The following is a 16715-nucleotide window of genomic DNA, read 5'->3' as shown; positions in this document are numbered from 1 at the left end:
GTAGGTTTGAGGTTTTGTTTCTGGGGAATGTGGTCTCTGTGACAGAGTAGAGAGGACTTCTTTTTTTAAACCATTCTTGCTTACAATAGATACATTTGTTACATTTTGATCTTATAAGGATAGTTGCTGGTATATAAAAGAATAAGGAATTTTGGGGAATAACCACAGACAATCTCCACCTGAGTGAGTTGTGACACTGACCAGTTGGGAAAAGCTCAGTGTGTCAATTTCTTCAATGGTGTTTTGACTTCAGTTGGAAGGATTATGTAATGGGCATAATATACTAACACAAGAAACTGCCCCACTAATGACACTTCCATGGTGCAAAAAGAACAATTGATGGACAGAATGATGAACAATATCAAACGCACAACCCCAGTAAGAGATCTGGGCCCACATCCATCGGTTTGGTGCTCACCACCCCACCCTAGTTTGGACCTACCGCTATACAAATCAGTCTTGACACTGCTGCCCAAGGGAATAGTCCTACCCGCACTGTCAGGTCCTTCCTGCACCGGAAACAAGCATTTTGGATCGGCTGCCGGGAATTACCCCCATATCAGACAAGATAGCCTGAATCCAGGGGCAGGATGAGCAAGGGACCCCGTCCTTCTTGGGGTGACAAATGCAAAAAAGAGCAATTGATGGACGGAATGCTGAATAATGTCGAACACTCACCCCCAGTCAGAGGTGGGCCTAAATCCATTGTTTTTTTGCTTCCCGTTTGCAAATCAGTCTTGACCCGGCTTCTCATGGAAACAGTACAGCCTGGACTGCGAGACTAATTAATTTTTGTTTTTCACCTAACAACTTGCAATGCTATGGCCAACAATGAGATGTTCTACATTGAAACAGCGGTCCACAAGGAAATGCCCACGAGTAAATTGCATGACAATGGAGTGGATTTGACAAAATCGTGCATTTATGCTGGAATGTGAGAGTGAAATGTGGTAGCCATCAGCAGCAGATGCAGGAAATCGATGCTTTCGCACTACCTGACCACAGAAGGGAGGTAGGCTAGGCTGGCTGTAGTCATTGACAGCTAGTGCATGGAGAGAAAGAACATGAATTTGAGCCGAATGTGTGGCTAGGCCTTGAGAGCAGGTAAATGGATTTGAAAGCACACACTTCTACCCAATTAAGGGTCGCAACCACTGGAAGGAAAACAAAACCTTATGTCATTTAGCCATCAACTTACATAGAAGGTTGGGGCTCAATAAGGGCCTAGTTCCAATTTGTGGCAAAAGATGAAGGTGGGTACTTGGCTCTTAATGCTCGAATGTTACTTGCCACTTTCAAAACACACTTCTGACTTTGCAGTGCTCTTTTTCTTCGATTGACTAAAAGCTGGACCTTACAGGTCTTTCAGAAAGTTGCCAAACAGAGACTCCATAATGTAAATAATCTAGGACTACTTTATGAACTAATTATCTCAAAACATTGGAGGGTTAAAATACAATAGTGACACTAATGATTGAAAAAGTACAAAAATAATTTATTAACCATCATGACAAAATTTATGAATATAAAATACATAGAGAGAAAGTCCTACAGAGTCTAGTAATACAACAACATTCTTACCGCATTCATTCAATATACAAGCATACTATATACACATGTAATCATATTGATATGTATAGCCTTCTTCACAAAAGACAAATAAGCTGGTAGTTGATGCAACAAGACAATACAATGAACACAGAGTTTTTCAGGTGGTTTCCAGAATGACTCAGACTCCATACCATGACCAATCAATTACAAACAAGTGATTTAATGCTTATGCAGGTCGGCAAATATTTATTTGGCATGTTCCACTTTGGCAAGCTATCTCTCCAGCAAATAATGGATAAATAAAACTTACCATTGGGACCCCAAATATTTTCTAATGATATACCAACCATTCAATTAATCAAACTCAATAACATACACACAGCAAATAGGCAATGCAACACACCATATTGCTGGATTTTCAACCTTCAAATCAGTTTGAAAATGCAGTTTTTCTGAATCCTTTTCAGATCACTTGATAAGAGTACACGAGAATCTGTAAGCAACAAAAGTTGGACTAGCAATAGCACGTAATTTCCCCAACAGTCAGCATGCACTGAATGGCGTATAGTCCTAAACGCAAGCCATCATGTGCCTATCACTGTTTTTTCCCAAAGATTCCGTATAATTTTGAAGTTTATCAGGGATTTGGGTACTTATCCAGAATGGAAGCACCTAGCCCGATAATTTATCACAGACCTCTTAATCTTAAATAAGGTTACATACCAGATTTAACCAGGAGGCAGGCATCCTCTGTCGTTGGGCATGTCATATTGGCTATACATACTTTATCGCTCAAAGTGCCGCAGGTGAAACATTTCACTGCGTATCCTTAAAACAAAAGGAGAAAGAATGAACAATGAACCATTGTAAAGGTCAGTGAGATTTATAAAATAATAGTCACAAACTTTTTAGATTGCATCTTGTAAGAAATTGAGGTATTAGTTTGGAATAGGAGTTCTTCACAAGTAATAAGTCTGCAACATTCTCTTTACTGGAAACCACTGTAGCACTTCACTCACAAAGTAGCTTAGTAAAGCAGTACTGGGCCCTCTCAGTGGAGGCAGTGTGCAAGCTCATTGGTACACTACAACACTATCTATCTTTGCCCAGTCACTGCTTTATCTTATAAGAAGGAAAGCAACTTTAATTATTCAAACACTAATCAATACTACTCATTATTTCTAAATATACACAATTAGGTAGACAGAAATACCTTTAGTGACACCATTATAACCCGTTAAAGCCCTAGTGGATACCGGAAGTCTATAACCACAATACCCCCATATATACTAGATGCAATAACATAGAATAAGTGGGGGTCGTTATCAATAAAGCTGGTTACTGCTTTTATCAGATGTCATCTTGTCAATAAAAGCAGAAACAAGTTATAATTTACCATTGCACCACCACTGAAACCAATGGGGATATATGAGGATTGTGGTGTATTATAAGGCATGGTTGTGCAATTTACCGTGTAATGCACTCACAAAACTGTCTTGGGTCCAGTCAGGCTTTTTTGTAAAACCTTTAGCTCAAACCTGGGTAGCTGTGGCTTTGAATAGCAAGGCTTAGACAAAAAGGAACTAGCGTAAAGCATTTAGTAGCACCAGACATTGAAATAACAAAATCACACAAGAAAGAAATCAGACACCAATTTATAAAAATAGATTCTATTTTTATGAGTTTCGGACACCAAGTTGAGCAAAATCCACAGGAGAGTTTCAGAGATACAGATCTTCAAGTAAAATATAAATCTCAACTGTTAGATTTGGGGGTCTCTAGTTGGCACAGGTAGATACTTGTGACAAATATGCACCCTTGCCTCTAGTCAGGATAAGGGGATTGCATTCCTAAATAACCCCTACTCACCCCCTTGGTAGCTTGGCACGAGCAGACAGGTTTATCTCAGAGGCAGTGTGTAAAGCATTTGTGAACACATACAGTTACCCAGTGACAAAACTACAGATGGACACCACACAAGATTTTATATAAAAAATAAGTATAATTTATATAGATTTACCACAAGACCATAACGGACAAAAATACACAATACTGTTACAATAAGATGGTAGTTTAAGCTTAGTTAAGTTCAGTTCTTAAGATGCGACACTTGCGTCAATGTACCTAATTGCTTTTCGTGGAAGCGCAACGTATCATGTCGCAGCACGGGAAATGCGGCAAAGTACAGGTGCAAAGAAATAAAGACGTGTAGATTTTCCAGATGCAGCACGCTTCTCTGGGGACACGAGAAGTTCTCAGTTCAATGCGTGGACTGCATCGGCGACACCCTTGTTCAGAAGTGCGACGGCAACAGCTTCAGCTGCGACACTCTACCTCATTTGCGTTAAGCTACCGCACAATGCGACAACTACAGCGGCGACATCCTTGTTCAGAAAAGCGACGGCAGCAGCTCCGACTGCGGCGCGCTTCTCGGGGAATGCGAGACACATTCCTCGATGCGGTGCCTGGCGACAGTTCCAGCGGCGACACCCTTGTTCAGAAGTGCAACGGCAGCAACAGCTACGGCGACACGCTTCCTCTTCGTTGCGAGACGCTTCTCTAGATGCGGGGCAGTGCCCCAATCCCAGCGGCAAGAAACAAAGGGTTTGGCTAAAGCGCAGTAAGGCCGCGCCGTACGTATTTTCAACAAAAACAAAGTGCCAGTACTGCTGTACAATTCTACAAAATTCAATGCACAATGACAAACAATTGTAGCACCACCAGAAACTGATTGTGACTGTCTCAATCAATTCTAATTTCAATTGTATATTTCACAATACATTTCTTCACAAAAGAATTTTAGACATTTTTTACATTCTACAATGGGGAGTGGAAGTAATATTAAAATTAAAATCACTCTGTGGCTACTTCGTGCTCTGTTAGAGAAAAGCAAAAATAATAAAAAGTCTATTAGCCATGGGTAAAAGATTCACAGCACATTCCCCATCCTACATTCAATCTGTGAAACTATCATACCGTACTTCTGAGTCATCCAATCAAGGAAATAGAGCGATTGAAAAGAAGAATATACACAACCAGAAAAGGAAAAAAAGAGTGTCAAATATAAAAAAGCGTGAATAGCCTCACCAAGGATCAACAGAACCTTCTTATTATTATTTAAAGAGGTGGTGTGCTATTTTTTAATTTTTAATTTCTTTAGTTAGACATAATATTAGTCATACAGTAGGCCATCGCAAAAAATTCTCCAATTTTTGAATTTCAAAATTAATATTAACAAGATTGGCCAAAGAACACAATAGGGTCTACGCGTTTTGAACCCCTTGATTAAAGGGGGTTCTCCTCAGGACCTTGAGGGTTCAGTCCTGCAAAAGATAAAAAAGCAGTCCTTACTATCCAATCACCTGAGGCACACCTCAACTATAAAACGAAACTAGCCCAGCATGTTACCTTATTTCTCTTTCAAGAAAGCTGCCAAAAGTCCTTTTCTTTACAGGATTCAACCAACAATGTCAAAACTACATGGGACTTGCCACCATTACTGTAATGAAGTTAAAATATCTTGTAGATTTCCAAAGACTACTGTTATAGGGAGGCTATATGACAAAGCTCTGCAGTATTACCTTAGTCTTTGGGTAGTCCGTAATTGGAAATATGGTATATTCAATATTGCTTCTCCATAATCATTTTCTAAATGGAAAAAGGGGGAAGATCGCGTTAGACTCTGCTGCATTAAAATTCAAAAACGCAGTTGCAGCTATTTCCGCACGATGATGATAATAGTCCCCGAAATTGTTAAAAACTACTGATGGAGTTGTTACTATTTCCGCGGTATTATCCGACTCAGAACGAAACACTGGAGCTCTAAAGGAACTGTTTGTTTGCATACCTCGAATTGAATTCAGTTTCCTTCTCTCAGCGCAGCGTCTCTCAGTACGCCGTCGCTCCTCAATGAGTTGGCATTTGCGTAGCGGTGCTTATGCTGTCAGTTCGCCGCTTTGCATCAAGGGAAATGTAGTTTTTCAGTTCGCGAGTAGTTCTTTCTTTATTGTGCTCGGGGAAAAACTCAGATTGAACATAATAATTATGTCGATAATTCCCAAGACGGTGGGACTAGTTCTCAATATAAATTTAACTGTCAGTCAGCCGCTTAGTGTCTCAGTAATTGTTGTCTTTCAGTGCATGAGTGGTTCTTCAGAAAAAAAATCGTGTTAGACACCAATTGGAATTATAATACTTGTATCTATATTTCCCAGGACAGTAAGACTGATTAGCGGTATCTGTTTTTAAATTGATTATACCTCAGACCTTGTTCCTCAAAGTTTGTTTGCAAACGTTTATATTAAGTAATTTCTGCAGTTTTTTTGTAGGCAGAGCTTACTCCCATATCTTTGATGAACTAGTCCTTCCTGTTCATTGTGGCAGCCATGAAGTATCAAGGCACTATATGCATTACAGATTGTATAATTCTGACATTTCGTTTAACCCTGTCACTGCAGAGTTGTATTTCAAAATCAGAGTTGACTCTCTTGTAGATAACTTTGCCTCGAGGTCACCTCCTCTTGAGTCTGGTTCGACCATGTAGATCACTGTCCATTTCACATCATTCTCTGTGTGTGAATGATCGATCCAATGTTGCACCAATGGGGCTGTCGGAGTGTTTTTTCTAATCCGCGATCTGTGTTGAATGATTCGCTGTCTGACTTCTTGGCTGGCTTTACCTATATAGAGTCTGTTACAAGGGCATAAGATACCATATATAACATATTTGGTCTTGCAATTTGTGAATTTTGTGTGTCTCCACGAGATTCCGTTGTGTTGAAATAAATCTCCTACCATAGTCAAAGGACAGCAGACACATGTGCCACATTGGTGATGGCCTATTATGGGTGGTAGATTCAAATATTCTCTGAGAGACGGAGGCTTTTGTCATGGCATTGCTGCTCTGACTATGTGGTTTGCTATACTTTTATCCTTTCTGAATGCAAAGAGCGGTGGCTCATCAAATCTTGTATCAAGATCTTTTACAAGGTGCCAGCTTTTGCTGATCTGTTTTTTTTAGCCAATTTAAAGTGTGGCAAAATGTTGATACACAAACTATCCGGTTTTGCTCTTTTTTGGTATTCTTTGTTAGGAGTGTATCTCTTAGTGTCCACCATGCTCTCTTGAGAGCTCGTTTCAGTAGTTTCGATGGATATCCGCAAATTGATAGTCTCTTTTAAGGCATTTGCATGGAACATGTATTCGTCCTTAAAGGTACAATTTCGGAGGATATGCAAGAATTGGCCCAATGACAAATTTTCTTTGAGACTTCTTGGGTGATAGCTACTGAAATGTAGGGCTTTATTGCGGTCAGTTTCTTTATTTTATAGCTTAGTCACCAAGTTGCCTTCCGAGCAATACACTTCCACATCTAGGAATGGTAGTCTGTGTTTTTAAAGTTGTACACTAAACTTTGTGTTCAGTCCTATTATTTAACCATTGGTGGAACGAGGTCAGTTGTTCTTCATCTCCTGTCATCTATATATCGATGCCATCCTCCGATCCATTGTATATATGGATTATTCTCATAGATTAATTTTTCTTCGAATTGACTCATAAATAGCACCGCCAGCTCTGGGGCAAAGGGGCAGCCCATCGAGATCCCTCTGATTTGGAAATAGAAATCATCTTTAAATTTGAAGAAATTCCGTTTGAGAGCTAGTTTTGCCATTTCTAGAATGAACTCTGTTGACACCTTTGTTGGTCTTTCTCTGGTGTTCAGAAATAGTCTTAGTACCTCCAACCCCTCATCCTGAGGGATCTGGGTATACAAAGATGTTACGTCCATACTGACTAGGAAGTTCTTGTTTTCTTCAAATGGCAAGTCCGCTAATATATTAATGAAATCTGTGGTATCCAGCAAAAAGGATTTGACTTCTACTATAAAAGGTTTTAGGAAGAAATCTATACATTTTGAAACAGGCTCGAATAGAGAGTCGCAACCTGAGACGATTGGTCTCCCAGGGGGATGTTTCTCATCTTTGTGTATTTTTGGGAGGACGTAGAACAGGGGTATACGAGGATGTTCAGTCATCTCAGGTGGCAAAAAATCTGGATGTCAAGTTTGATAATAATCTTACGCTGAGATCACATATTCTTGGTTTGACGGGCACTTGCTTTGGTATTCTGAAGATGCTCCGGAAGTTCTTACCTTTGCTTACAGAGGAGCATAGAAAGATTACTGTGCAAGCCTTAATAGGCTCCAGATTGGACTATGCCAACGTCCTATATTTAGGGCTTCCGGACTACCTTGTTCAGCGGCTGCAGGTTGTGCAGAACTCTGCGGCTCGTGCCATCTTCGGCCTCCATAGGCGAGCTAGAGTATCCGGGCTGGTGCAGTCGCTTCACTGGCTGCCCATCCGGAAGCGGATGTTTAAAGCTTTGACTCTGACTCACAAAGCACTTTTTGGCTCGGGAGCAGGGTACCTACAGCGAAGGCTCGTCCTTTATCGCCCGGTCGATCTCTTCAGTCGGAATCTTTGTTCTTGGCCGTGGTCCCTCGAGTGAGGAAGGCCCGTACCGGGGGTCGCTCCTTTGGTCTTAGGGCCCCTCAGTTGTGGAACACCTTACCTCTGGCCTTGCGGCGTATTACTAATCTGCTCTTGTTTAGGAAGAGCCTCAAGACCTGGCTTTTTAACCCTTAGGACGTCTTTCTCCCCCTATTTGTCTGTTTGATGGTGTTATGTTTTTCACACTGAGCTGCCTATATAAAGTGCCGGGACACTCTTACTGAGTAGCCGTGCGCGATAGAAATAAAATTATAACATAACATGTTTATTCTGTAAATACTCCAGTTCCCTTTTCCCGAGAAAGCCTTGTTCAAATCCCTGATTGATGATCACAAATAGTTCTTTTTGTAAATCCTTATCATTTGAAGAAAACAAGGACTTCCTAGTCAGTATGGATGTAACATCTTTGTATACCCAGATCCCTCAGGATGAGGGGTTGGAGGCACTAAGACTATTTCTGAACACCAGAGAAAGACCACCAAAGGTGCCAACAGAGTTCATTCTAGAACTGGCAAAACTAGCTCTCAAACGGAATTTCTTTAAATTTAAAGATGATTTCTATTTCCAAATCAGAGGGGTCGCGATGGGCTGCCCCTTTGGCCCAGAGCTGGCGGTGCTATTTATTAGTCAATTCGAAGAAAAATTCATCTATGAGAATAATCCATATATACAATGGATCGGAGGATGGCATCGATATATAGATGACATTTTCTTTACCTGGTCAGGAGATGAACAACTGACCTCGTTCCACCAATGGTTAAATAATAGGACTGAACACAAAGTTTAGTCTACAACATTCAAAACACAGACTACCATTCCTAGATGTGGAAGTGTATTGCTCGGAAGGCAACTTGGTGACTAAGCTATAAAAAAAAGAAACTGACCGCAATAAAGCCCTACATTTCAGTAGCTATCACCCAAGAAGTCTCAAAGAAAATTTGCATTGGGCCAATTCTTGCGTATCCGCCGAAATTGTACCTTTAAGGACGAATACATGTTCCATGCAAATGCCTTAAAAGAGAGACTATCAATTCGCGGATATCCATCGAAACTACTGAAACGAGCTCTCAAGAGAACATGGTGGATACCGAGAGATACACTCCTAACAAAGAATACCAAAAAAGAGCAAAACCGGATAGTTTGTGTATCAACATTTTCCCCCACGTCAAATTGGCTAAAAAAAACAGATCAGCCAAAGCTGGCACCTTGTAAAAGATCTTGATACAAGATTTGATGAGCCACCGCTCTTCGCATTCAGAAAGGATAAAAGTATAGCAAACCACAGTCAGAGCAGCAATGCCAGGACAAAAGCCTCCGTCTCTCAGAGAACATTTGAATCTACCACCCATATTAGGCCATCACCAATGTGGCACATGTGTCTGCTGTCCTTCGACTATGGAAGGAGATTTATTTCAACACAACAGAATCTCGTGGAGACACACAAAATTCACAAATTGCAAGACCAAATATGTTATATAGGGTATCTTATGCCCTTGTAACAGACTCTATATAGGTAAAACCAGCCAAGAAGTCAGACAGCAAATCATACCACACAGATCGCGGATTAGAAAAAAACACTCTGAAAGCCCCATTGGTGCAACATTGGATCGATCATTCACACACAGAGAATGATGTAAAATGGACAGTGATCTCCAGGGTCGAACCAGACTCAAGAAGAGGTGACCTCGAGGCAAAGTTATCTACAAGAGAGGCAACTCTGATTTTGAAATACAACTCTGCAGTGACAGGGTTAAACGAAATGTCAGAATTATACAATCTGTAATGCATATAGTGCCTTGATACTTAATGGCTGCCACAATGAACAGGAAGGACTAGTTCATCAAAGATATGGGAGTAAGCTCTGCCTACAAAAAAACTACAGAAATTACCTCATATAAATGTTTGCAAACAAACTTTGAGGAATGAGGTCTGAGGTATAATCAATTTAAAAAACGATACCGCTTATCAGTCTCACAGTCCTGGGAAATATCAATACAAGTATTATGATTCCAATTGGTGTCTAACCCGATTTTTTCTTAAGAACCACTCATGCACGGAAAGACCAGAATTACCGAAACACTAAGCGGCTGACTGACAGTAAATTTATACTGAGAACTACTCCCACCGTCTTGGGAATTATCGAAATAATTATTATGTTCAATCTGAGTTTTTCCCCGGAGGACAATAAAGAAAGAACTACTCGCGAATTGAAAAACTAAATTTCCCTTGATGCAAAGCGGCGGACTGACAGCATAAGCACCGCTACGCAAATGCCACCTCATTGAGGAGCGACTGCGTACTGAGAGACTCTGCGCTGAGAGGAGGAAACTGAATTAAATTCAAGGTATGCAAACAAACAGTTCCTTTAGAGCTCCAGTGTTTCGTTCTGAGTCGGATAATACCGCGGAAATAGTAACGACTCAGTCAGTAGTTTCTAACAATTTCGGGGACTATTATCATCATCGTGCGGAAATAGCTGCAACTGCGTTTTTTAATCATAACGCAGCAGAGTCTAACGCAGTCTTCCCCCTTTTTCCATTTAGAAAATGATTATGGAGAAGCAATATTGAATATACCATCTTTCCAATTACGGACTAACCGAAGACTAAGGTAATACTGCAGAGCTTTGACACTTATAGCCTTCCCTATAACAGTAGTCTTTGGAAATCTACAAGGTATTTTATCTTCATTACAGTATTGGTGGCAAGTCCCATGAAGTTTTGACATTGTTGGTTGAATCCTGTAAAGAAAAGAAGAACTTTTGGCAGCTTTCTTGAAAAAGAAATAAGGTAAAATGCTGGGCTAGTTTCGTTTTATAGTTGAGGTGTGCCTCAGGTGATTGGATACTACGGACTGCTTTTTTATCTTTTGCAGGACTGAACCCTCAAGGTCCTGAGGAGAACCCCTTTTAATCAAGGGGTTCAAAACGCGTCAACCCTATTGTGTTCTTTGGCCAATCTTGTTATTATTCATTTTGAAATTCAAAAATTGGAGAATTTTTTGCGATGGCCTACTGTATGACTAATATTATGTCTAACTAAATAAATTGAAAATTAAAAAATAGCACCCCACCTCTTTAAATAATTAGAAGGTTCTGTTGAACCTTGGTGAGGCTATTCACGCTTTTTTTATATTTGACACTTTTTTCCTTTTCTAGTTGTGTATATTCTTCTTTTCAATCACTCTATTTCCTTGATTGGATGACTCAGAAGTACTGTATGATAGTTTCACAGATTGAATGTAGGATGGTGAATGGGTTGTGAATCTTTTACCCATGGCTAATAGACTTTTTATTATTTTTGCTTTTCTCTAACAGAGCACGAAGTAGCCACAGAGTGATTTTAATTTTAATATTACTTCCACTCCCCATTGTAGAATGTAAAAAATGTCTAAAATTCTTTTGTGAAGAAATGTATTGTGAAATATACAATTGAAATTAAAATTGATTGAGACAGTCATAATCAGTTTGTGGTGGTGCTACAATTGTTTAAGTCATTGTGCATTGAATTTTGTAGAATTGTACGGCAGTACTAGCACTTTGTTTTTGTTGACAATTCCAGCGGCGACAACCTTGTTCAGAAGTGCGACGGCAGCAGCAGCGACGGTGACACGCTTTGGCTTCGTTAAGTCGCGTTTCTGGCTCCGTGCGACACACAGTCCGGCAGAAGGCCCAAAAGAACAGCAGGCACTTCCAAAAGAACTCTAGGGAACTGGGGGTTGAAGTCTGTTGTCCCTGAGACTTCAGCAGGAGGCAAGCCATTGGAGATCCTTCACAAGTTGAAATCAAAGTACACAAAGTCAGGCAACCACTGCAGGCCAATCAACTAAGCAGCACTTCAGCTTAGGAATAGTCTCCCCTGAGTTTCTTCAGGTTCCTCTCCTCAGCAGAGGTTTCTTCTTGTAGTCCAAAAGTGAACTAACCTCATGGGATTAGGGTCCCAATATTTATACCCCAAAATCCTTTGTTCTCGTAGGGGAGAGGGGCCTTTGCCCAGTCCAAACCAGTTCTGAAGCACTCTGTTAACCAGACTTCACCTTTCCTTCACAGTGCAAGGCAGAAATATCAGACTACCCACAGGAGGTGGAGCCAGTATTGTGGAAGGCAAGCACAGTCCTGGAGCACTTTGTTGACAGGACTCCTTCTCTTATTACAGTGTGCAGGGCAGAGACATCAGACACACCACAGGAGGAGGAGCCAGCATGGTAGAGGGAGGAGCCAGCATTGTAGAGGGAAGGCCCAGCCCTATTCAGGTCCCAGGTGCAACTCCTCCCTCCCATCTAGAGGCAGATCTCTCTATTCACCACTGGGCTGTCCCAGCCGGTCTCCTGGAATTCCCCAGCCCTGTCACTCACAAACTCCAGACAAGGAATACACAACCTAGCAGAGGCAGGCTTGAAAGGTTAGGCAAGAAAATACCTACTTTCTAAAGGTGGTATTTTCGAACACAGAATATTAAAACCAACTTTACTAAAATATGTATTTTATTATTCTGAGTTCAGACATACTAAACTCGAATTTCTACCATGTTCTCTGAGTCAGTTAGGATTATAAAATGCAGTAATTCTAACAGCTCATTCTGGCCTATGGAGAACAGGTAGCCTTGCAATAGTGAAAAATGAAAATGGCTGTAATTCACTATTAGGAAATGCCACACACATCAGGGCACGTCCTACCTTCTACTTACAATCAACCCTGCCGTTGGGCCTACCATAGGGGTGACTGATGAAGAAAAAGGAAGGTTTAGGGACTAGCAAGTGGGTGTACTTGCCCAGTCAGCATGACAGTACCAGACTGCACGCAGACTCGGCAATGGCAGACCTTAGACATATTTTACAAGGCTGCTTCTGTGGGTGGCACAACCAGTGCTGCAGGCCCACCAGCAGCATTTGGATTTACACGCCCTGGGCACACTCAGTGCACTGTACTAGGTTCTGACCAGTAAACCAAATAGCCATACATGGTACCACAGATTAATCCATCAATTTACAGTAGGCAGCACTTGTACCGTGGCACTGGACAACAGTGGCACGGTGCCCAGAGCATCCAACACCAGCAAAAATACATGAGGCAACAGCAAACATGGAAGGGAGACCCACGCCAATGGTGCCAGGTCTAACACATGTCCCTTCCAGATGAAATGTGGGGAGAACTACCCTATCTCCTGGGAGTTCTCTTCACTAAGGCAGAAAAATCTGGACAGACCATCAGTGAGTTCTGTACCAGGGCGGTGTTCTACCGTGAAGTCCATACCCTGTAGGGAAATGGACCACCTCAACAGCTTTAGATTCTCACCCCTCATCTGCATCAACTATCTGAGGGGCCTGTGGTCTGTCTGAACCTGAAAGTGAGTCCCAAACAGGTATGGTCTTAACTTCTTCAGTGCCCAGACCACAGCAAATGCCTCACGCTCAATAGCACTCCACCTGTGTTCCCGTGGAAGTAACCTTTTACTGATTAAAGTTTCAGAGTGATCTAATAAAATAATATAATAAATAATAAAATATTAAAATATTATTTATAATAAAAATCGCACAATAGTCTTATTATCATGATAAGATTGCCTCTGCCGCTAACTCCCCTAGGGAAATTTTCAAAATGTTTAAATCATTGGTCACCCCTCCCAGTCCCCCTAATGAATCGTTGGACCCCAGAAACGTTGTGATGAGTTGGCAAATTTTTTTACGACTAAGGTGGCAAATATCTACTCAGCGTTTCATCCTTTGGAACCCATTTCTCCCTCAACAACCCCAACATTGCCTGCTGGGCTGGAGTTTTCCCTCTGCTTGACTTAGTCACTGTAGAAAGACTCCTTGGGAATCTTAAATCAGGCTCCCCTGCAGATGTTGCGCCTCCATCTGTCCTAAAGTTGGCCTCTGCGACTGTTTCCCAAGTCATTAGAGATGTTATTAACTCTTCTCTGGTTGCTGGGTTGGTTCCGCTACTGTGGAAGCAGGCTAGAGTCAAGGCACTTCTACTAAAACCCAACCTAGACCCTGAGGATTGGCAAACTATCGCCCGATCTCGCTGTTGCCTGGGTTAGGTAAAATCGCTGAGAAGCATGTTAATTCCGCACTATCATTGTTTGTGGAGAATAACGAAGCCCTGCATCCCACCCAGACGGTTTTCAGAAGCAGGCAGGGCACAGAGACTGCCTTGGTTGCCGTGGTCGAGGAAGCTAGGACAATTGTCGATGCGGGAGTCTGCGCTGTGGTGGTCCTTTTGGACCTCAGCGCAGCCTTCGACATGGTTAATCATTTGCTTAAGAACCAGCGTTTGAGGGAGGTAGGAGTTACAGGGACTGCCCTTAAGTGGTTGCAGTCCTTTCTTGCTGACAGAACCTTTGTCGTGTTCGAAGATGAAGCAACCTCTAAACAGCTCACCCTGCAGTATGGCGTTCCCCAGGGATCCTCTCTGAGCCCTACCATGTTTAATATCTACATGAGGCCTTTGGCTGATGTGGTTCTTCCATGGGGAGTTCAGTTGGTCACCTACGCCGATGATACGCAGTTGGTGGTTTCCCTTTCACGGGCCGATTCAGCCGTGACAGGGGGAAATAATCTGTCCACCTGTCTTAGTAAGTTTCTTGCATGGATGGACTCCTCTTTCCTCAAGCAATGGTTCAAAAACCGAAATTATGATGTTAGGGTACAAGGCCCCTATTAATCTAGACCCTTGGTAGCCTGAGTGCCTCGGCCCCCCTCCCTCTCCAAAAAAACAAATTAAGAGTTTGGGCGTATGGCTAGATCCTAGTCTGGGTTTTCGAGTGCAAGCTCGTAAGGTCGCGGCGACGTGTTATGGTCTGCTCAGACTCCTAAGGAAGGTCCTGGCTCTTCTTCCTCTCGAGGCCAGACGCCTCCTAGTCCAGACACTTATTTTATCACGTTTGGACTATGCGAATGAGGTTTATCTGGGTGCACCTCAGGGAACCATCAAAATCTTACACACTGTTCAGAACTGCGCGGCCCGACTTCTTTTGGATGTCCGCAGACGTAGCTCTGCTAAGGCGGCACTGCAACTACTACACTGGCTGCCGGTGCAGGAAAGGGTCTGGTTCAAGGCCTTGTGTATGGTCCATAAGTCAACCACTGATAATGGCCCGGCCCTCCTGCGCCCTATGTTTCATCACCATCAGATCACAAGATCTCTTAGATCAAATCACAAAAAATTGCTGATAGTCCCCAGGGTCAAACGGACACGCATGGGCGGCCGACGTTTTTCATTTCATGCAGCGAAATTTTGGAATCTCCCTGATTCTATTCGGCTTGAATCTGACCATCTTGACTTCAGGAAACGGTGGAAGACCTTTCTTTTCTGTTGAGCACTGAATACTTGTTTGGTCTTAAAAGCGCTGGGATGCCTCCGGGTAGCCATGCGCTATACAAGCTCGTATTCATTCATTCAATCATTCAATCATTCATCTAGGCCCTCATTTATCTGTGACAAAACAGCTCCCACGCCATGCTCTGAAGCGTCTGTCTGAACGATAAACTCTTTGGAGAAGTTGGGTGCCAGTAGCACGGGCGCTGTACACATGGCAGCTTTCAGGGCCTCAAAAGCTTTTCGACAGGTGTCACTCCAAATCACTTTTTTGGGCTGCTTCCTGGAAGTCAGCTCTGTCAAGGGTGCTACAATGTTGCCATACCCCTTGACAAACCTCCTGTAATACCCTGTGAGTCCTAAAAAGGCTCTCACCTCGGTCTGGGTTTTGGGGGGTTTCCAAGCCAGGATGGTTTCAATCTTGGGTTGTAGGGACGCCACCTGGCCGCTCCCAACTTGGTGTCCCAAGTACACCACAGAACCCTGCCCGATGTGGCACTTACTCGCCCTGATCGTGAGGCCTGCCTTCCGCAGCACTAACACTTCCCAGAGGTGGCACAGGTGTTCCTCGCAACTGGTACTGAACACTGCTATGTCATCCAGGCACGCGGCACCAAACTCATCCAGTCCAACCAACACCTGGTTGACCAACCTCTGATAGGTGGCCGGGGTATTCTTCATCCCAAATGGCATAATACGGAACTGGAAATGCCCATTTGGTGTGGAGAATGCGGACCTCTCCTTGGCCCCAACAGTCAAGGCGATCTGCCAGTAATCAGACGTCAAGTCAAACGTGCTGAGGTACCGTGCAGCCCCTCGCCGATGAATGAGCTCATCAGCTCTGGGGATGGGGTGCGCATCAGTATTCGTGACTGAATTGAGCACTCTGTAGTCCACACAGAACCGGAGTTCGGGTGTGGCACACGGCACTGCAGCCTTTGGGACCAAGACTAAATCACCCTTAGCGCAATCATCTTTGAGACCTTCTCTTTGATGCAAGCCCTCACCCTGTCAGTTACCCTGTAAGTTTTATGCTTCACAGCTAAGCTGTCGCCTATGTCCACAACATGGACACACCAATCTGTGACACCAGGAACCAGGCAGAACAGATCAGAAAACTGTCCTAGAAACTGGCGGCAGTCATTCTGTTGCTTAGGGGTCAGGGTGAAAGGGAGGTTAACACCATCCACTGAGCCATCTTGCTCTGTGGCAGTCAGGAGGTCAGGAAGAGGCTCAGTTTCCTCCTCCATTCCAGCATCTGTTGCCAAGAGCATGCCTACTTCAAACCTCTCTAAGTGGGGCTTAAGGCGGTTGACATGCAGGACCCTCAAGGGGTT

The 16715-nt window shown here is 42.8% G+C and overlaps 1 protein-coding gene across 1 annotated transcript in view; it reads right to left on the bottom strand.

Moving 5' to 3' along the window:
- The window catches only part of LOC147729252 (CD59 glycoprotein-like), a 142084-nt gene that overhangs the window by 20321 nt on the left and 105048 nt on the right, over nucleotides 1-16715 (bottom strand). The window contains exon 3 of the mRNA XM_086959551.1: nucleotides 2275-2379. Within this exon, the coding sequence (XP_086815677.1) occupies nucleotides 2275-2379 (105 nt within the window). The remainder of the gene's footprint in view (nucleotides 1-2274; nucleotides 2380-16715) is intronic.

This window comes from Lissotriton vulgaris, chromosome 2_2 (genome assembly GCF_964263255.1).
Source record: "Lissotriton vulgaris chromosome 2_2, aLisVul1.2, whole genome shotgun sequence".
Classification (NCBI taxonomy): domain Eukaryota; kingdom Metazoa; phylum Chordata; class Amphibia; order Caudata; family Salamandridae; genus Lissotriton; species Lissotriton vulgaris.
Note: the sequence above shows the minus strand (reverse complement) of the source record. Positions and strands in the feature narration are given on the sequence as shown.